The sequence below is a fragment of the Passer montanus genome, unplaced genomic scaffold (assembly GCF_014805655.1).
Source record: "Passer montanus isolate IOZ18808 unplaced genomic scaffold, ASM1480565v1 scaffold53, whole genome shotgun sequence".
In the NCBI taxonomy this organism is placed as follows: Eukaryota; Metazoa; Chordata; class Aves; order Passeriformes; family Passeridae; genus Passer; species Passer montanus.
This window is the reverse complement of record NW_024370263.1, coordinates 1,414,181-1,436,076: the sequence shown is the minus strand read 5'-3', so window position 1 is coordinate 1,436,076 and position 21,896 is coordinate 1,414,181. Positions and strand designations below refer to the sequence as shown.

Below are 21,896 nucleotides of genomic sequence, written 5' to 3'. Positions count from 1 at the left end.
ATTATTTTGCTCAAAAGAAGCTTGAAATTGCCGCTTTGCCCAGGCTTCTTCACACTTTCATGCTTTCTTTGATGTTATGTTTTTCTAGAAGTCCTCTCCTAGGTAATGCTTGCTGCATTACCTAATGCTTACTTACTGCAAACATCCCAAAGACCACCAGACAGCTATGATGGAAATGAGTCACATTGACCAGAGCTTGCTTGTGCCCTTGTGCACTCACCAAGGCAATTTAGGGGTTTAGTTTTTTGTTCACATAACCTGAACAGCACTTTGAGGTGGTTTGTCTGGCCAGTCCTTTAAGCAGATGCTTGGCATACTCCGCCCTTATTGATGCAGTGTGTCATGCTACACTTAGTGAAGGAAGATAGGTAAAAATTGCTTCAAATTGTTCAGCAATTTGGAGTGATGGAGTTCTTGCCTAAGGTCCTTCTAAGGTGGGTAGATGCATAAATCCTAATCCTGTGGATGAGGAAGTCAGGACACAATGGTACTGTCAGTTACTCAGCATCATGAAAGGAAATCCTTGGCAGAGCTGGGAATAGCTCTCATTCCTGTCATGCTTAAACTGCACAGCTGATACAGTGACTCTGGGGATGTGCAGTGAACAGATGTGGCTGTCACAGTGTGGGACAATGCCGGCGTATTTCTGTGCTGAATATTTGAATTAGAGTCAGTGTTCCTCCTTGCCACTCACACTTGGGGGTTCTGGTCACTTTGATATCCTGCTTCTTCCTTCTGTCCCCTGGGTGTGTGCAGGGCGTGGCTGACAGGATGGTGCAGCTCACTCTGGTTCTGCTCTTTGTGTCTCTAAAAGTATTGAGTGATACTAGAACAAGGAAAGGGGTGCAAGGTGAATTTGCAGCCCAGTCTAGAGATGCAGAGTAATAATTGTGTGTCGCAGGCAAAAATTGTCTCTTGTCACCACCTGTATGCTGGGCAGTTCATAGCATAGCACAGACTCCAGAAAGAATTGTCAACCTTACGACAAGCAAAGTGACCTGCAGCCCAGGTGAACATTTCTCTGCATGAGTTGCTGTCTCCATCATTTCCAGCAGCTGTGGATAGAATGTCTTGGACATGGCAGAAGCTCTACTTTCTGTGTTGTCACAGCTTTCACTTGGTCATTCTCTTACATTATTAAATAGGCGTATGTGTTTGTTTATACATTGTGTTCTCTGCTTCTCTTGCTTCTGTTCTCCTCTTGCTCCACCTGCAGGCTTTGAATTATTGTACCAGCCAGATGTGGTCCGACTGTACCTCTCCATCCTCACTGAAAGTCAGAACTTCAACACTCTGGAAGCTGCAGCAGGAGCTTTGCAGAACCTTAGTGCTGGCAACTGGACGGTGAGTGCTGTCTTCAGTCTTTTTTGTTTCCTTTGTGCAAGTAAAGAATAAGGGGATGTCCCATTCTAGGTGTGTTGTTACTTTGTACATTTGTATCTCCTTTAAAAAGGAGGGAGGTGGGAATGTCAAGGAAATTACTTCCATTTTCTTATTGAAGATGTTTTGCATGTTCTGGACTGGTGATGTTTCCATAGTGGAACTATGCTCAGTGCCACCACTTCAACCACTTAAGCATTGCTTTGTCGGTTCAGAAAAGCCTGATATTAGGTATTAGATAGTTAGGTGTTCTGAATACTTAATTTGTTGGATTGACAGTTTGCTGAGGAAACTGCCCCTCCAGAGTGTCCCCTAACACCCTCTGCGAAGCATCCCCAGCGCTGATCAGTTCTAGAACTGCTCAGCAAAGTGGGACTGATAGCAGCCTGAGGGTTGGCAGGGTGGTGTTTCACAGCTGCCTTGGGTACAGCTTATTTTAAATAATTCAGGCTTGTTTGAAAAACAACCATGAAACAGAATAAAACCATGAAATTGGAGGAGGAGGAAGATAACAGATGCTTTAGATGCCTTACTGTTTCTTCCAAGTGACCTCTTTTTTCCTGATCCAGAGGGATGTGTTTTCACACCAAGGTGTGTGCAGAACAGATGCTGGCAGATGATGCTCCTTCCTTCTGTTCCTGCCCTCTTTCCCCAGAAGCTGGAGGATGAACTTGTACACCCTTTCTTCCTTGGGTCTTGGTGAACTTGAATGAAGGGTTAAGGCAATGGGATAAATCACCACACACAACCTTTGCAGAAAAAAAAAATGGGTTACAGCACTGAAGTAAATGCCAGGGGCAAGGAAAGAGCAGGTGTATGAACTCACAATACTTGGTGCTGTTTCTTTTCCCTCGTGCCCCGATCAGTGGTCCACGTACATCCGCGCCACGGTGCGCAAGGAGAGGGGGCTGCCGGTGCTCGTGGAGCTGCTCCAGTCCGACTCGGACAAGGTTGTGAGGGCTGTGTCCATTGCCCTGAGAAACCTTTCCATGGATCGCCGCAATAAAGATCTCATAGGTATGTCTGAACTTCTCTAACTGGCCTGGGATCTTGGAGACCCTTGAGAGACCTCCTGTTTTCTGTCCCTTGTGCTGAGGATTTGTTCTCTCTGCAGTTTCCAGCCATGCTGTCTGGGATTGGCTGTAGCCACCAAGTGGAGGGAGAGCTGTCAGCTCAGAATGTATTTCCAGCAAGCTGTGGCTTGAGGGAGATCTCTAACTTGGGAGTACCATTAGGTGTACATTTCTGCAGGAGAGGAGTGTGTGTAGATGTGCAGAGGGTTGGATGGGTTCAGAGGTTTCTTGTCTTTTCCTTAGCTCTGGCTGGTGTGGGACTTGTGCTCATAGATGTTGCTCCTTAGGTCTGCCTGCTATTCTAGTTAGAGTGGAAGTATGGCCTCTGTCATGCTGAGCTAACGTGGGGAAGTGCAGGGTACTCTAAAGTTGTACCTTTGGTTTTTTTGCTTCCTCCTTCCTTTCTCATCCTTTTGCCTGGTGGGTATTTGTAGAAGCTGGACACTAAGCAACTTACTGTTCTTCAAGTTGGTGTTCAGCACTGCTCTAGCTCCTATCCAAAGTGGTACCTGCCCATAAGCAGGAATTTGAAAGATTCAGCTGAGATGAGTTTTTCTCTAGATGACTTCTGTATTTAACTAAGGTATTTGTTTAAACTGTAACCTTGTCAGGCCAGGAAGTACTGGTGACCTGTTTAGGGCCATCATTGAAGTTGATACTGGCAAATAGCAAGGTGGGATTCTACCTTAATATGTCAGGTTCTCATGTTAATAGTTCAGAGGTGTAGCCAGGCAAATGGTACACATAGATACCTGAGAATGATAAAATACAGGTTCCCTGTTTTCTCTCAAGTACTATACATGGAGAAGACTAACTGCACCCAGGAGGAAACACTCTCTTACCTTTGTTGGAGAAGGTTAATAAATGCATGGCTGCACACCTTGCCCCAGAAGGCCTATTACAAGGCTAAGTTGAGTAAACCATGTGCGTGTATTAGCATGAATACCTGGCATTAGCAGCTACTGGATGCTTTTTTGCCTCAGGCTTTGCAAAATATGATAGATGTTGGCTGTAAAATTCTCAGTAAAAATGCCTTTTTTCTCTCCTCAATACCTTTCAGAATCCATGATGAAGGACTTTTTTATCTTAGCTTTATCAGCTGTCAATCGCCTTGAAATACTGAATGAATGATAAATACCCTGTGAAGTTACAGTCTTGTGGTTTTAAAACACATCCATTATAAGGGGATTTTCGACATAGCAAACACCATTGACTTTTATCATTTAGGATGGGAAGCTAAAATTATTATTAGGGCTGCCTAATGGTATCTCTTCACCTTATCTAGGTAGTTATGCCATGGGTGAGCTGGTAAGAAATTTGCCCAGCAGGCAGCAGAGATCTGCAAAGAACCTGGAAGAGGACACAGTGGTTGCAGTGTTGAATACCATCCATGAAATCATTACTGACAGCTCAGAAAATGCAAGGTCTCTGATCCAGACACAGGGCATTCAGAAGCTGGTAGCTATCAGCAAGTCAAGGTAAGTGACAGTTGAAAGTAAAATGTATAAGAACTCCTTGCAAACATGAAAATGTCACTATGAACAGCAGCTTCTGCTTTGTGAAAGTATTGGAGTATCCCAACCTGTCAGAGCTGTAATTTCAGCAGTTAATATAAACAAGTAAAAACAGCCAGCACCTTTAAAAGGTACTTGATGAAGAAGGTTAATTGATGAGTCACTTCAGTCATGCTAAGACGTGCTCTCTCCTTGTCAGAGTCATCTTAGCACCATGTATGCACTTACCAGGCAGCGTTTGCAGTGAAACCCTGATCTTTGGTTTTAGTTTGAAGGCCTTTTTTCTGTGGCAGTGTTCCACTGCTGGAATGCCAGTGATGAAATCTGTTTTCTTTCAAGTGAAATGGTTAATGATATGTGGTAATTGTTCTGGCCAAAGGGCTGGTGGTGCTGATTTGAAGTGACAAATTTTCTCCCATTTAAAACCTCTGTTCTGACTGCTGTGGAGGAAACTTGGTTTTGTGTAGTTAGATGTTGTGTGTTTGCTGCAGACTTCTGGGAGAGTGGCTGAAGTAGCCTTCTTGGGTTGTATTGTTACAAAATATGAGAGCCACCAAAAATCTAGGCCTGTTTTGTATTATAAAAGGTGTCTGTGTACTGACTTAGTAAGGAATAGATAACATTTCATTTTCAATTTAAAAACGGCTTACTTTTTGTGCTGACCAAAATTACTGTGTAAGGTATTTGAAACCATGGAGCAACTTCATTGAATTGTGAGGAATAGATGTACATTGGGATGAAGGTTTGAAAAGTGGCTTAGAACTTTTTTGGGGGGATTTTTGTTCTGGGTTTGTTTTGGTTTTTTTTCCCTGAATAAATCCAGGCAGAATGGAATCTGTCTGTTCTTTGTTAATGACAGCTACAAGACAAAAGTGTCACCATGGCCTCTGACCTGACCTGACTGTGCTTGTCCAGCAATACATGTGAAAATACAGAAATGTGCAAAATTCATAATATTTTGATTTCTGGTTTTGTCAGCAAATACCTATAGATATTATGAAGTCACTGAATGATTTCACATAAATCCCATTACTTACAGGTTGAAATACTAGCTGTGTGGATTATTAGGTATTAACATACAAATAGTTGGACATTGCTTGATACTTAAACTGTAATTTTATCTTGCAAATCAGCCAGTCTCCCAGAGAAACAAAAGCAGCATCTCACATTCTTCAGATGATCTGGAGCTATAAAGAACTACGAAATGCCCTTCAGAAGGATGGGTGGAACAAGTCACACTTTCAGGTAAAGATCTTAAATAAGTTCTGGAAATGCCTGAGTGGAGATGTCTTTACTTAGTCTACAGTTTGCAGTCTGTAGATCTTCTGTTCTTGCAGGTGAGAGCACAATGGATTGTACCCTGCTCAGGAACACCATCCTGCATAGAGTTGCTGGCTGTGCTTTGCTGTGGTCTGTGGAATGTACCTCTTTAGGTTTGGGGAGTTTGCCATCCTGTACAACCCAAATTCCCTGATTTACTGGTGGAAGAATTAGCATGTCTTGTCTTAGTTGTGTCTCCTTTGAAATATTCTGTACAGCAGCCTAGGGCAGCCACCTCTGCTTGATGCAGCCTCCTCACCTTTTCTTGTGGAAAGCTTTTGCTTTTTTCACAGGACAGCAGTGCTGCCATTGAGAGAACAGGGAGAAAATTCCTCCATCAAATCTATGTGAAAATGAAAAAAGCTCCATTCCCTATTATCAACAGAAGGGGGGCTTAAGCACATTCCATAATCTCTCTCTGTGCTGTTGCTTCGTTTATTTTTATTGTTCAGTTTCCACAAGTAGCAATTTGGTGTTTGTGTGGTTTTTGTCTTGTAGTCTGTTTCTGCAGCTCCAAAGGGCTCCAAAGGTACTGCTGGCAGGTCTGGCTATGACGACAGCACTTTGCCTCTGGTGGATAAAAGTCAAGGTCAGTTCTTTATCACTTGTCATATAGTGCTTTACTGGTTTTCTGGATTTGTTGTAACTGTGTTACAGCACAAGGGGGTAAAAATGCATTATTCATGTGTGATTTTTACCCCACAGTCTCAGAATAATCACTTCCTATTACTTGGAGAGGGATAGAATTTCTTCCCTTACAGTGTAGTAGAATGTACAGTACTGATACTGTTTTCTCAACTTGGATGAAATGTTATCAGTTAAATCTGCCTGCAAGTGGGGTTGACCTTAACCCTACTCTGTACTGGAGTTTTTCCCTTTTTAAAATAAGTGTGCCCATTTTGGCACAGCCTCTTCCTCTACCATGCAGGGCTTTTTTACTGGAGATGAGTTTATTCAAGCTTCAGCTAATCCGTCTGTGCTTTTTCATGAGGCACAGCCACACCAACACCAGTGTAACACCAGCTTAGATTTCACCATGATTGCTGTGTCTCTGAGCCTGGCTCTAGTTGCCAAGAGCAGGATTTGCCTGGTGCACTTTCTCTGGTTTAACTGCAGGTTAGTGCAGAAACAACAGCCCCACACTGCCCTGCCTGTTTCCACCTTCCCTGTCTTTGGTCAAACCTGGCACATTATGCAGACAGAGGATGATTTGGGTCAGCTTGCTGATGTGACAAGAAACTTGTTTTCTTTGTGGATTAGTTTTCTGTTGGCTCAGCAGGCTGCTGGATTGGCTGGTGTGCTATGAGAAGCTGCACCTTTACTTATTTTCCTTCTCTTTTATTCTGGAGAGACCAAAGAGAAGCTTGTTAATCATGGTAGGTAGTCCAAAGCAGAACTGTGGTTTCTGTTGGAGAGAGAAAGCCCTGTATTACAGTGCCAAAGCAGAAAATACATGGATTACATGTGCTCTCTGGAGAATTTGATTAAAACTTCCCTTTCTGAATGGATAACAGTTGAATAGTTTGGGAATTTTTTGTACAATAATCTCTGTATTCAGTACTTTATCACCCTCTCTGGTTTTGTAACTAATTCAAAACTACCAGGTTTTGAGAAAAGCAAATGTACTTCAAGTTGTTGCAATGCTTCTGTTTTCTAGATAATGAGAAGTCTGGGAGTCGTGATATGATACCTATGGATGAACTTGGCCCAGGTAAATTCAGTCATAGATCAAGCTCTCTGTCTGTTCCAATAGAGCACACTGTCACTCACAGGAAAGTTCAACTATTTCTCTAGGAGATATTATTTCAGATGGATAAAGCTGACATTTAAAAACAGAGCATTACCTCACAAAAGATTGGTCATCATATTTTTTTTTTCTTTGTACACATGTAGAGTGCACACCAATTTCCCCCACTACTTAATGCATGTATTGGAGGTACATTGACCCAGCTTTCATGCTACTCTTTGGTCCCTGAGGCAGCTGCATTCCCTATTACAGATCTGGAAGTCTCCAGGATTCAGAAAGAAAGAGTTGAAAATTTACTTCAATGTACTGCTTGTATTTAAATCTGTTCTGCCTTTGTTTTTGTAGGTAAAACAAAAAACAGGTAAGTGTGTGTGATACTTATGACTCTCCATTTACCTGCAGCTAAACACCCCTGGCTTTTCCTCTAGACTGAGAAGAGTCACCGACTGTCGGTGATGAGCTTTGAGACTGATAAGCTCTGTAGTGTTAAACTTCTTTTTTTTTTCTTTACCAAGGTGGATAAAGGTGCTGTGTGGTCTCTTGAGAATTTGCACCTATTAAAATGCACCTATATGAATGCCTCCAGATCAAACAGTTTGGTACACTGCTATTAGTAACTGTGATTGAATAAAATGAATAAAATAGCAAGTTAGAGCCAAGAAAAAGCCAAGCACGTTCAGAAAGTAAAAGAACAGGTATATATTACCTTTTGTATTCTTGGAAAAACGAGATGCCACCTGCTATGAATCAACTGTCCATATGTATTTTGCCTTAGGGAACACTGAAACATTTGTTCTCACAATGGAAGAAAATCTCTTCATAGAGGATTGCCTGGCAGGAATAGCTGTGTGCTGGCAGGTGCTGCAGAATGGGCAGTGCTGATTGTTTATAGTCTCAGTATTAATTGCTGCCTTATGCTCTCAGGAGTTACTGGTACAGCCCTGAGTACAAAACAAAATGCAAATTTACAGCATATGTACACCATCAGGCAGATTCTCTGGGCCATGCTGTTCTCCAGTCTTTTTATCACCTTTAGAAGATGAGATCTGTCAAATTTTCTTGATTCCAGCTCTTGAGTGCTTTTTACTTCCAATATGATTATGACTTCAGTCTCTTTCCAGCTGACCTCTGAAATAACACAACTTCATTTATCCAGTTTACTATCATTAATTCCAGGGAACTGGAATAGCAACATTTCATCTCTTTTCTTCAGGCTCTTCCAAATGCTGCATGTTTTTTGTCTTATGGGCATATTAATATGAGAAGGCTGCTCTAGACTTTATTTTCAGATTTTATCTTTGTAGTGGACTGTTGTGTTCTGGAGTGAACACTGGAATGAACTGGTCCTTCCAGCCCAGTGTTCATCCCCTGCTGAGTGCATGCATACAAGACTGATGGTTCCAGAACATCCCACCTGTCTGCCCCTCTTCTGTGGGTTCTTCTCTCCAGTGTTCAGGTTGTCCTGGTGCCTGGGCCTTTCCTATTAACCCACATGGCTCTGCCTCAAGGTCACAAAAAGAAAATTGCTGGTGCTGTCTCAGCTTCTTTCCTAATGCTGTAGGAGTCATCCTTCTCACCAGAGGAAATCACTTTGCTGTCATTGGTTAGGGAGCAGAAGGATACGTTCCCCATCAGCTGACAGTCCTAGAGCAGTCTGGGGCAGTGGAACAGCCTGGCTAGGGTGTGGATGTGCAGGGAGATACAAGAAACAAGATTACAAATTACCGTGGGATGATCAGGTTTGTCAGGTGTCCCCAGCTCCAGGCAGGCTGGAGAGCAGCAGTGCCACTGTCCCCATGTGCCTGGGGCCCTGCCCCTGAGCTGTCTGCAGGGACAGCAGAACAGTGATCTCTAGTCTCTGCCAAATCCTCCAAAACCCTGTGTGTGCCTTAGTTAAACTGCAGGCACTCACATAGGAGCACTGTGGAGGTGAAATTGTTCAGACCAGAGACAGAGTTCAAATGCCATTGTCCTCCACGCCCATCTTAGGCATCACTTTTCCTTTTTCCTCCTCTTCCTTGTTGGGTTTAGAGGCTTGATCTTTTTTAAGTTGAGAACTGTGTGAGGGCACAGATGGACTGACAGTGGCAGGCATGTATTTAGTCCTGTAATTTGTGATGACATAAAAATGTTGCTGTAGAGGGGGAGATAGAGAAGCAATAGAGACAACAGCCAGCAGGATGCCGAGAGAGGGAAGTAAACAAGCCAAGGATGGGACATTCTTCCATTGATCAAAGTAATTTTGGTCTATACAAGGGATTGTATTAAGTCAGAGTAATCTACTTATACCTTGGAGCAGCAAGATCTATATAGATCTTTATGGCACAGAAGCAGTTAATTCTGATTGCCTCTTCAGACGAATATGAAACATGAGCAAAGCAGTTTTCTAACTGCAGATTTCTGACTTCTTGCAGAGCTGTGGTTCTCGGGGCAGTGAGGTATTACTTCTCTAATGCAAACTCTTTCAAAGTATTTCTCATTTTATTTGATCAAATCATGAACTTTCTATCTCTGCTGCTGCTTATCTTGACAGAGGCAAGCACAGTGTGTGGGTTTTGGACATGACCTGTAGGTGCTAGTCAGTGTGCAGGCCAGGGGCCCACAGGACAAAATGCAAAATGTGTTGGAGTTCAGATGCAAAGGGCAAAGTTCTTGAGTGTTCTTTGTTATCAGATTATTGCCACTGCAAAACTGGGATTTTCTTCTTCCTGATGTGTCCTGGCTAAGTGTGGGAGTTTTAATTTTTTCGTAGCATTAAAGATACGTTTTGGTTTTTTATTTTTTATTATTACAGTTTACTAATGATCTTGCTCCCGGGGAAGTATCATAGCTGCCATCCTTCACTTAGTGGCTGTTGCTTTCTGGGGGTAATTCAAAGGTTTCCATTGTGTCTTGGCAATTCCTTTTGGAAGTGTTTGTCAATCATCCGTGATGATGGCACTACAAAAATGCAAAGTGATCCATTGCATCCTTGTGAGTATAGTAACCATGAGATTGTAAAACGCTAGCACCCAGTTGCTGCAAGTTGGATATTCTGTTTTTCCATCACTTAATACATACTTCTGGGAAGTATGTTGTCCTAACTAAATGAGGAATCTGTAGATTAGGACATAGCCTACTGGCAGTGTTCATGCCTGTCATTTGAAAGAATTATCGGTCGTGCCTTCTCCACAAGTGCTGGCTGGGTAGCTGGGTGCAGCTGGTTTTTTACTTTTTTTGTTCAAAAGGAATAGCTAAAAATGTCAGGCATCTTGATTGTCAACAAGTAATTGTAAGTTAAGTGTTTTGTAGCAAATCATGCTTTATGATCTGTGAACTACATGTATAACTCCAGAATTCCTCAGTTATTTTTGGTCAGCGTGGTTAAATCATCTCTTGCTGCCCTTGATGTCAAAAATACATCCTGCCTCAGGTGCTTGTTTGCTGCTCTGTGTGCCCTTGGGTTTGAGGCACACAGAACACTGCAGCTTTTCTCATTTTGACCCGGCTCTGTGTGCAGTTGTCATGTGGGCAAACAGTGCCACAAGAAGCCCACAAATACATCACTCACTTTTCCTTAATAGCCTGTTACAGGCAAGTAGTAAACCGAGAGAGAGGCATTTTGATAGTTCATGTAAAACTTTTTGTGGTATTCTAAAAACACAGTTTGTCAGGACAAGAAAACATTAATGATCCCTCAATTACATAGGGGAAAACAAAAGCCTACAGGGAGGTATAAATTTGGGTGTTGTTTACTCCAGATTACAATGCTGTCAAAGCAGAGCAGGCAAGGATCTATTTGTCACTGTTAATGAGGGAAATCTGATGCATCACGAAAATAAATTAAGTTTCGCATTGTCTGACAATGATTCAAAGCAAAAGTTCTGAAATAATTACAGCCATTTCTTTATAAAACCCTCTCACAGTTTTCTTCCTTGTGTTCATCATGCTTTCATGCAGTTCCTTAGTTGTCAGGAGAAAAGGCACCAACAGGTGCTGCTTGGTAATGAAAGACAGCCCAAGCACAGCAGGGATTGCATTGAGATTTCTTCCAACTCGACAGGCCCTTTTTCTCAGTGCTCTGACGGGGACTCTTCCAAATTATTGTCATGTCCTGCTAGTAGTCAGGCTCAGGAAGAGTGGGAACAGGCTGCAGAGCATTCCGAGAATGAACACAGCCAATTAATCAGGCTGCTAAGCCAGGAACACAGGATTTGGGCTGAATTTGGAGCTCATTAGCCACAGGGCATGAGATGACAACTTACTGCTTTCCTTGGGCACACTAAAAAGTGCAGCAGGCTGGGATGAAAACAGTGCTGCTTGCTAATGAGTGCCAGCATCTGGCAGTGCTATAAAAAGAAGACTTCTCTGTTTGTTTTCAGCTAGTAAAAATGAAATTTCAGAGCTGGAGCACATGAGAAGCAGGCTGCTGGGGTTGTGGTGGTTTGTTTCCCTTTGCTGAACGATTCTGCTTGCATCAGCTCTGTTTCTGCTCTTGTTTTTGCTTCATGCCCGCCTGTTGTGTTTTCTCCTCAGATGGATATTCCACCATCGACCACCGAGACAAGGAGCGCAAGTACAAGAGCAGTGATAACACAGGAGACGCGTCCGAGAAGGAGCCTTTAAAAGTGAGCTCCCTCTCACTGCTGGGGGCGAGGTAGTGCCCTGGGAGAAAGGAGTCCAGTGTCCTCAGCCACAAACACAGGGTAGTCACTCACCAGGGGGCTGTATAAAGGGCCTTTTTTTATTTCACATAAAGGCATTATTTTATAATTTAGCACTTGGCTAACTAGAAATAAAAACAAAATGTTGCTTTCCAGTGCAGGAGCAAGTGCAGGTAGTTGCTGTACTCTTGTAAATGGATGAGGTTGTAAAGATAGAAAGTGTTTGTTCTGTTGCCCTTGTCCAGGCAGCATTCCCTGGCCCTGAGCTGTGTAACTGTACTCAGACTTTGTTCTGACAAGTCTCTTCAGATTGTCATGCTGCTTTACTGTCTTCATCATGAGAAATAGGTGTGATCTCGTGTGTCCATGTCCAGCAGTGTGGTGAATAGTACTCATTTCTGCAACACTCATTCACAGTCCTGATGGTGGACCATGACCATGGGCCAGAGAGATGGAGAGCAAAGAAGAGACATGCACAGTTATGTGTGTGTCTTCTAAATAAAATTTAGACTGCTTTCTAATTAAAAACAATTCTTACTTTACAATGCTTTTTGTTATTATGGGCTGTGTACAAATGTGGCTCAGTACGCTCTGTGTAATTTCTGTTGCACTTCTCTCCCTTTTCAGAGTAAAAAGTCTGTTAATGCTGTGGCCACCAGTTCTCCCTGACCTTAACAAAAGCTTGGGTTTTCCCCTGGGGAAGTAATTTCAAGAAGAAAAACGAGGATTCATTGAAATAAGAGTCAGTGGTAGGAGACGCTGTTGCTGGTCTGCAGAAGGCTGTCCTTAACAGCCTTCAGCACATTGTTGATAATACCAGAAAATCCAGGTGATTCATGCTGAGGGAAAACAGTTAAACTTCAGTCAGGTGAAAGGCAAACCTACCATCATTGAACAGGGAAGTAAAAACGTGGGATTTGGAGAAAAATACTTCCCATAGATGGTAAACCAGGAAGACTGCACCAGCTTGTCTGTTTTAACTTGCCTAGTCAGGCATTTCCTGCTGTGTTCTGCCTCTCCCAGGAGGTACACCCGGCAGAGTGGCTTCAATCTGCCTGGACTTTTAAAGCTGATTACTGAAGTCCTACAATGTGTCCCTCTCCTCCAATTGGCAAGAGATAGTCCTGCTTGAGCCAGTATCAGTCAAATAAACTTCTTAGTTCCCTCATTACAGTTCAAGTACATTTTTGCAAGGATGCAGCAGGAATGGATGCAGTAAGTTATATAAGAATCTTGATCAATAGGAGCTTGGCAAAAAAAAAGTCATTTTAAGGAAAATAGGATAAGGTAGGAAAATTAACAAGTACTTGTTATTTTTTTCTACTCAAAATTCATTAAAGTGGTCCAATGCAACCCTCAAAATCACTTCAAGCAGCCCCAGCTCCAGTGTATGACCAAAGTGAAGCACAACCAAAGTTCAGCAAGTGTCAACCCATAGCCTGTGCTGCCTCTTGGTTCTGAGCACCTGGGGTAGCCTGAATCCAGGCTGGTGTACAGCAACGGTGTGCACAGCCCTGCCCTCACCTGGGCACAGCTGAGCAGCTGCTGCTCTTGCTCTCTGTGCTGCCAAACAGAAATGTGGCTGTGGGGGTTGTAGCTCGTGAGCTGTGTGAAAGCTCAAGGGAGGCTGGGAATCCAGGGAAGTGTGGCCTTTTGGCTGTTGCAGATGCTTTTTTCAGTATTGTGCCTTTGCTGATCTTGTTTCTTTCTCTACCACTAATTTTCCCTTGTGCTACTTTAAGCTGACTTGTTTGGTGGTTTTGTTTGATTAATCCGCTCTGTTTTGCTTTAACTCCTCACCCTGTGCTGCAGAATGACACAAATAGGAAAAACATTAACAGGAGTAACAGGGCTTCGGTGAATCTGGTGGATGCCCGTGACATTAAACCCCAGCCTGTTGACTCCTGGGTCTAATTTGCATGCATGGTAGGTCCTTTTAATGGTAATTGGGGCTAGTAAATAACTTTCTCTTGTGCATGATCTGTATAGCTGTGGGATCTCTTCAAATCTAACTGCTAACTTAGAGATAGATGAAAGTGCATTTGGAAAAAAAAAAGCAGTGTTTATAATATCCAGTGTATCTGTAATGAAATGCAACCAAACACCACTGTGTGATTAAAAATAACCTGTCAAATAGCCAGGCAGAAAATTAATATTGTGAATGATTGGTTGTCAGCTGAAATGTGAAATATTTCTGCTGTTAGGCCATGGGAATGAATTTGAGTAGTGTGTTCCTGCTTCCAACCATTTTTCTCCCTCAATGCTCATTATAAGGATTAGACTGAGACTTAAGAAAAAACATATCCTTGACTATTTTTGGATGTCCCCTAAGGTTCCCACGAATTACAGCAGGAAAGCTGCTGACTGTACACAAGTAACTTTGCAAGGAGAGATTATATTGGTTACACAATAAACAGTGACCCACAACTCCCACTTTTCTTTTTTTTTTCTTCTTTTTTTGTTTCTTTTTGTGTGTCACTAAAGAAAGGTGCCTTTTTGTTGTGTTCTAGTTGTCTGCCTTTGCCATGTGCCAAGTTCCTCAGTAATGTCACCGGCCTTCCTTCACTCCTGCCACTGCTAATCTGTGTCCTGCTGTCTTGCTTGAGTTACCCCGGTGATACCTTCTGGCACTCTGTCAGAGGATGCTGTGTTTGGAACAGCAGGTGTTGTGCCCCTGGCTGTGACTAAAGGAAAATTTCAGTGACTGTCACGAAGGCACTGAGCAACTTTCCTGTCAGAGTGGGCAAGAGACTTTAAAGGCCCAAATTCCAAACCATGAATCGTTATCTACCCCCAGAATTGTACATGGAAATCCCTTTCATTAGTGGGTGAGAAAATTCCTGTATGTTTTTGGGTGGTGCTGGATAGTCTTTCCCCTCCTTCCTTTCAGTCTAGTAGAAATGCAGGGTGTTAGCAGATGGTTTCTGTTTCTGGTTGGAAGCACCTGCCTAGAGGAGGCTTTTTCAGCATTTTGAGGTGCTGTCACAGAGCAGGTCCTGGCACCACTGGCCTCCCACGGCTGCTCAGCGCTGCATGGTCAGCCATGGTGGCTCAGGCACAGGGTGTGCCTGTGGTGCCTGCTTCACTCCTGCACTCTGCTCTGAGAGGTGAAGCCCTACAAGGGGGTCCTGATTTTGAAAAACCAAGTCTGTGCTCGTTTTCTCCCAGACGTGCCCTTCAAGGAGCCCATGTGTTGGCATAGGGTGGCATTTCCAGTCACTGTCCTACCACAGGTGATGGAGATCACCAAGGCCATGCTAATCACTGGTATTAATCAGTTCTGACTTTATTTTGCAGGGCTAAAGTCCAACCACATTTTTTTTAATTGAGGGGGGAGAAACAAACATTGAATCGACCCAGAGGATCTCATCAGTCACCACTGCCATTCAGACTGGGAGGGCTGCAGGTCCCAGGAGGGCGTGGGGAGCAAACCCACCCGAGTGCCATCGCCCGGAGCACGATGCCTTACAGCGAGACACTCTGCTGCTTAACTCCCTGACATTCCCACCAGGAACAGCCACCGCCTCCCCCTCCCTCCCTCCCACTCCTGCAAGAAGAAAAACAAGAAAAGAGAATCCAAGCTTCCATGTAGCTGGCTGCGTTCTTAGGTGACTCTTAGGTGTGGATGGTGCCAAGTTGGAGAAGCGCACATCGCGCGGCAGCTTCACAGCGCGAGAGGAACTGCGGGATTTGAAACGATACCGTAGGTGTAGCCTTGAGGAGAATAGCACTTTTCTGGTTTGGGGTTCATTGCTTTGGTTTTTGTTTTGGGGGATTTCTTTTGAACTGTGACTCTTAACGTTTTTGAAGGCTTTCTGAAAAATGTTTAGGTTTTCTTTATTATTCCCACAGAAGGTGCAGGAATGTTGAGTGGCTTTATTGGATTTCAGTGAAGGGAGAAAATGCAGAACAAAAACTATTAAATGCTAGTTAAATGAACTGGAGAGTGGATGACAAAATTGATGCAAGCTGTATAATCTGCTTTTAGAGTAAGCTATATCAATCACAGTGCTATATTATCATTATAATCTGGTGTACAATACTTCTGCCTTTTGAATTCTGTAATGTCTCTGTTTTTATTTCTGCATATTGAAAAGCAGTTTATGGAAGGTTTCAGTGTCCCTGGTTCAGAAATATGTGCTGGGAAATGGAGTTGGCTGGCTTTTTATTTTCATGTTCTCAAAGATTGCAATAAGGAGCTTTTACATGTTAAATGTATCATTGTTGCATTGATGATAATGAACTATTTTTGCCATAGCTGTTAAGACATTGAAGGAAATAGGAGCTTTTTTGTAGGATGTCTCATTCTGAACACCTATAAATTTGAGATGGGTCTGTCACTTACATTTGATAGTAAGTTTTTCAATGTTGGATCCATGTTTTCTTTGGGCTAAAGATCCTGATGAAAAATGCCACAAAGGGAACTGGTTTGGCATTTTAAAATCATTGTCATGGTTTCTGTGTTCCTTTGCTTTTGAGATTGCTTATTTCATGTGGCGTGAAAATCACCTGTGTGCAGCAGCTCTCCTCCAGGATGCCAAGGCCTGCCTTCTGTAGGGCATGTTTACCTCAAGAAAACGTACTCTGCAAATGTGGTATCCGGAAATGCCGGGAACTAAATGATTTCAGATCACTGATTTTCTCCAGGCATTGGTCACGGGAGGGCAGCAGATGAGAACAGAAAGCAAATATCTCAGTATCAGCATTGAGAGGACTTTTGCTGATTTTACTTGGTTGCCACTGCTCTTTGATTGCCACATTTAGTTTTAAACAAGCTCCTAGAAACGGTGTGACTGGAAAGCACATCCTTGAGTCTAGCAAACATCATTTGCGGTTTTCAGTGCCTGCCATTCCTTTTGTAACTAAAAAGGGGAAGTATCTAACAATCTCACCTCCCCCAAAATATTACTGTAATAGTAACCATTGCATTTTTTGTATAAAAAATTTAAAAACTTTAAAAAAAGGCAAGTACCAAGAGCTTTGTATCTTCTTGAGTATATTAAAAATTTGACATGAATACATATATATAAATAAATAAAAAAGTCTATATATCTATATATATATATTGTTGTGCAGAGAATAGGTTAACAAAACCATGTAAAGTAGTTTGCAGGAGAGGGAAGCATTTGTTGATTCAGGGAAAAAGACTGATGCCAGAAGCTGTCAGTGATTTGGATGATACGTGTGCTGCTTCGCACCCTCCCTATTTGACCCTCATCTTCCACGTACGTTGCAGTGTCACTTCTGGATCCTGGGGAAGGTGAAGTTGCTTGGAGCAAATCAACATAACAAAGATTTGTTTTTTCACCTGCATGAGAGTCCTATTGGGCCAAAGATGCTCAGCGGATCAAGGGAAGCAAGGAGAGGCACCTGTGACCATCTGTGTCGGGCAGTGTCTCTCTGTGTAGACATAAAGTGTGGCAATGAAACCAGATACATCGTCTGACTGTATATTATATCAATGGTGCTCTTTTCATACTTGTTCTGCCAATACGCGGAGACCCTTTTAACCAAGCTACACAGAAGAGTTTTATATCACTTTTGGTTATGTACTTGGTGTATTCTTTTTGTATATGAAAGGATTTTTTTAAAAACGTTCAGTAATTAGCAATGGAACCTGCTTTGTAGCTGACTAGAACAGTGTAAGAGAAGGGCCGTGCTGTCAGTCTGTCCCTGATCTACTTCAAACCATATATTTACCAAAGGAGTCTGAGAAAAAGTTCACTTAAAATAAAGACCTGACTGTTGAAAGGAGTCTCTGCTAAGACTTTGTGATTTAGTTATTGTGCAGATATTTCAAAGCCAGCAAGAAGTTAACAGAGAAGACTGCAGGAAGGGGCAAGTGAAGTGACTGGGGCCAGTTATGATCATGACTTCCTAGATATCCCATGGCTCTTACTGGGACATGACAGGGACACTCAGAGTCTGGGTTGGAGTCTACATTCATCTGTGTCATTATTGGGCTAAAAACACTAAGGATATTTGAGAAGCAGATTCAGACCCCATCTCACTTCTCCCAAAAGTCTTTTTTGGTATTTACACTGCACCCTGAACTGACCCTATCAAGTTAGATGGCACTGGCTGCCCAGGTCATCGTAGCAAAGTGTTCTTTGTTTTCCTGGGGGTGTTACAGCAGCCAGCAGAGTTGTGAGCTGACAGCATGGTTTATTGCTGCAGAAAATCAGAGGGGATGGTATGTCAAGAAGTTGATGGGCCAAGGCTTCCCCTGGGAATCACACTTCAAACCCCTACCCTTCCCATGCCTTACATTGACAACTAATTCCCAAGTATGTAGCAATAACCCATCCTCACCATTACTGTAGGGTTTTTTCTTCTCAACAAACTGTTGTTTGGATGCTGAGGAAGGAAAACAGACTGGGGGATGACTTGTATGTGAGACTATCACCTTGTATTCTCAGCCCACCTGCTGAGGTCCAAAGCAGGGTGCCTTGAACCAGGCCTGGTGATTTAATGTCCTTTTTGTCTATGGCCAGGGGCTCACTGGTGGGATGTGTGCCCACCCCTGCCCTCACCTCTCCCCTTGTTGGCACAAGAGTGACTGGCTGTTCGAGCTGTTCTGGATTGTGGGTGTATGAACCCGTCGTTGTTGTATTTTGGCAGCTGGGACTGTATGTAAAGAAGGGAAAGTGGCAGTGTGTGTTGACTAATGCTGCAGTAGGGTCTAGAGTCTCCTGCTAAAAGGCAGGCAGTGCTTTTTAGGGCTCAGGTATGTGACCTCCTCTTTTACTGTTGACTCCACTGTGAAAACAGGAGGGAATCTGCCTGCAAGGGGCTGGGATAGAAGAGATTTCTACCTGCAGAAATTGTAGTGGGAGGGATGGTTGTGGAAGGAAGTGAGGGTGTTGCAAGACTCTTGATAAAGAGGAGGAGGAAATTTGATGGCCCAGTCAAGGCTGAGATAACATGGGGGAGAGGGAGACTTCTGACAGCGTGTGATTACTGTAGAACCTTCTTCCCAGGAAGGTGGCTCACATGTCTCCCAGGCATTTTCACTGAGCTGTGCAAGTTGAAAGAACACTCTGTGCCAACTCCCCTGGAGAAGCATCAAGTGTGTGAGCAGTTGTGCTTTACAGCTTCCCAGGTCAGTCAGTGTGTCTGCAGAATCCAAGGAGGAGAGCAAAAAGGCAAGGCTGTAGGACGTTTTGCTTCTGTTGTGGATTTTAAGTAGCAATATAGCCATGCATACAACTCAAGGTGTGTTGTCAGCTTGAAATGCTCCTTAGGGAACAGCTTGGGCAGCCATAGGTCCCAGTCTTCAGTGTCTTCTGTTCTGGCATAACTGCTGCCTATCCCAGATGTGTTCTCACATGCTCAGACCTTCTGGTTCTTAATGTGCTTCTATCAGGAAAGCAAATCTGGTCTCTGTTGCCAAGATGCCCCTGGGGACTAGGAACTGACTTGCTGTCAGTGACACATGAAGAAAGCCAGGGGTGGCATGTCTGTTACAGAAGTTTCCTAAGTTTGTGCCAGCTCTGAGGAGAAGTTTCAGTAATGCTTTCTAGCAGGAAAGCTTTGTGCCAGGCAAAGCAGTTTTCACTCCTAGAGCAGTTCCATGAGACTGAAGGTAGTGAGTTACCTTCTGATACCTGCCTTAAGGTTGAGCATAGGCTCAGCTGCCTGTGAGGGAGGTGCACATGTCAAACCCTCGAGTAAGCAAAGCTTCAGAAGCCAAATGGGCACATGGGAGTGGTTATAGCCTCATCTGCTGAGCGCCTGCTGGCTCAGTGAAACCTACAGTGTGCCAATACCTTCAGCCAGCAGTTTGTGCTGTTGGGGTGGAGTTTTTGAAGGTGTTTATATAGGTGTAGTTTCTTGCAAAATTTCCTTATGATGCCCCTAAAATCTGATGTTTCCTTATCTTTGACAGAGAAAAATCTCTGATTTACTGATACAGTAACTAACCTAGTGCATTTAAGGGGAAGGTATTATGAGCCTTTGTTTTCTGTTTAAAGTTTGACATCAGGGTAGGATGATCTGAAGTCCAAGGTGAGGAGGAAGATAGTGCAGATACTACAAGGCCTGCCAATCTGGTTCTTACTGTTCAGAAAAAACAAAATAACTAGACTAAAAGCTTACTGGTAATTAGTAGCTAATGTGTTTGTAACTATCATGTGCCTTAAAATTTTCATGGTAGGAGAATTTAAAAAAATCAACAATGTGTTTTCTGTAATAACTGCTCAACATTCTCTCTGTAGATTAGACTGGTGGGATTTTGCATTGTATTTACACTGTACTATAAACTGAAACACTTAGAATGGTTTGATTTTACAAGTATGGAGAGGAAAAAAGGGTGAATTATGCTTTTCATAGAACAAATATTACCGTGACAGAATGTATTATTACTATGATAGGATCTTTCCATAATGCAGACAAGTAGAATGCTTGTTAGAAACCAGGTATGTAGGATAACAGTTTGGTGTGTTTTCAATAAACCATGCCTGGAAAGAATACATGTGCCATTGGTTATCTTTTTGTTTCATCAGGTATCTCAAATACTCTTTGGCTTTTGCAGCAGCAGTTTTCTGTGGCAGGGGATTACTCAACCCTAGTTCAGGTCAATGCTCTGTGTTAGTAAAAGGTCAGTGGTAATGAGAGGCAATTGAAATATCCTATAAATGAGTAAAGCTTCGTTTTTGACTCATTGCCATATGCTGGAGGTCTGGCACAACCCTGGACTGTAGATCGTGGGGTTTTTTTCTTTTTTTACTATACAAGCATATTTCTGTGGGAAAGACATCTGCATCACTGTTCAAGGGCCAGCATGTCTGTGAGCACAGAACTTGCTGATAGCTTTTCCATTTGGAAAGTTACTAACCTTTCTAAATTAAGTCATAAAATCTATGAAACTTTACAAAGATTCCACATTTTTGAAACGTGTAAGAAAACTAAATTGTAGCAGTGTATGAGGTTTGGTTGACATGAGAAATTGTTGCTTTGAGGATGTGCCAAATAATTTACATTGGGTACTGTGGAATGGAAGAAAATCCTGATAATGAAGAGTCACCCATGTATTGAAGTTAACAGCCAGTTACCAACAGATGCTGATTCTCTTGAGGACTGCCTCATCTGTGTTTGTGAGATCAGTGACTGGCACACCTAAACACACCATATTCACCACCATGTCTTCGTGAAGCCTGACAAAACTTGATAAATCTCCACAGAATGTTCTGTGAGGTCTTAGAGAATGGAGGTCAGGTTTTCTGAGTGAAAGGTTGATGAATCATTGCCAGTAACAGAGTTTGCCATATGAGAATTCCTGACTGTACCATTCACAGCACAGTATGGTTTCACTTACAGGCAAATGTTTGCCAACAGAGCTGGGAAGGTCATCTCCAGCTTACCTTCCCTCCTTATTTCAGATGTTCTAAATGCATCCCCAGGTGTTTTGTAAAATCATCTCTGGATCTGTTACAGCTGGAGGATACAGTTTCACAAGTGCTGTGATAAGATGTGGGCTTCTGGACTTAGCATCCTGCAGCTTGGTGTCATCATTCTTCCACCGCAGTGAGGAATCTTATTTTCCCTTTGTGGGTGCACTAATATAGCAATGAACAGCAGATGCTGTAGGTAAGGTACTGAGCTAAAACAAATATTTTGTTTTTACAACTGACATTTTATAGCTGTCAAAATGACTTCATTTCCAGCTTATCACAGGTTGGGCAAACAGAAGTGGTAAGTCCTGCAGGTGAAAGGTTAATCTGGTAACAGTGGGCAAGAAATACCAGCCCTCATCTGTTTCAGGTTTCAGCAGTGTCTTGGGGTAATATTCTGTCCTCAAGGGTCTCTTTCCCAGTGTTTTTCTTTGAAGGTCTCTAAGCACAGCAGTGGTAAGGTCTTGTTGTGGTGCAAGCTGATGGGGGATCTTTTGAAACAGGAAGATGCTTTATAATGTCATTAACTGAGCTGTAGAGACAGAGGCAAAGACTGAAACTCTGGTACTCAGTTCATCTTGTGTGTGCACAGCAATCATAGCTGTTATTTGTAAGGTACCTTATAACTGATTCCTGATTGACTGCTCAGCCAGGCAAGGACACATCACTGCCCTGCTGGTGTCACCTTGGATGGGAGAGTTGGGATCTCAGTGGTCTCTCTCTTCTTGTTGCTCTTGTAGGGGTTTCTGTATGTTCCCTTCACTGCATTTAGTGTTTGACTCATTGCTCAGAATTCTCCAGTGGGCTGCTTTTCACTTCCTCATGCC

The 21,896-nt window shown here is 42.9% G+C and overlaps 1 protein-coding gene across 7 annotated transcripts in view; it reads left to right on the top strand.

Annotated features, from left to right (window-relative positions):
- Window positions 1-20,148, top strand: part of ARVCF (ARVCF delta catenin family member) — a 250,175-nt gene extending 230,027 nt beyond the window's left edge. For 6 of the 7 annotated variants that reach the window (XM_039724775.1, XM_039724776.1, XM_039724777.1 and 3 more), the window contains 9 exons: window positions 1,217-1,344; window positions 2,247-2,397; window positions 3,739-3,931; window positions 5,101-5,212; window positions 5,786-5,876; window positions 6,945-6,998; window positions 11,550-11,641; window positions 13,490-13,603; window positions 14,975-20,148. In XM_039724775.1, coding sequence (XP_039580709.1) covers window positions 1,217-1,344; window positions 2,247-2,397; window positions 3,739-3,931; window positions 5,101-5,212; window positions 5,786-5,876; window positions 6,945-6,998; window positions 11,550-11,641; window positions 13,490-13,591 — 923 coding nt within the window. In that variant the 3' untranslated portion in view covers window positions 13,592-13,603; window positions 14,975-20,148. The remainder of the gene's footprint in view (window positions 1-1,216; window positions 1,345-2,246; window positions 2,398-3,738; window positions 3,932-5,100; window positions 5,213-5,785; window positions 5,877-6,944; window positions 6,999-11,549; window positions 11,642-13,489; window positions 13,604-14,974) is intronic. The other variant, XM_039724779.1, reaches the window with a different exon arrangement.
- The last annotated feature ends 1,748 nt before the right edge of the window (window positions 20,149-21,896 follow it).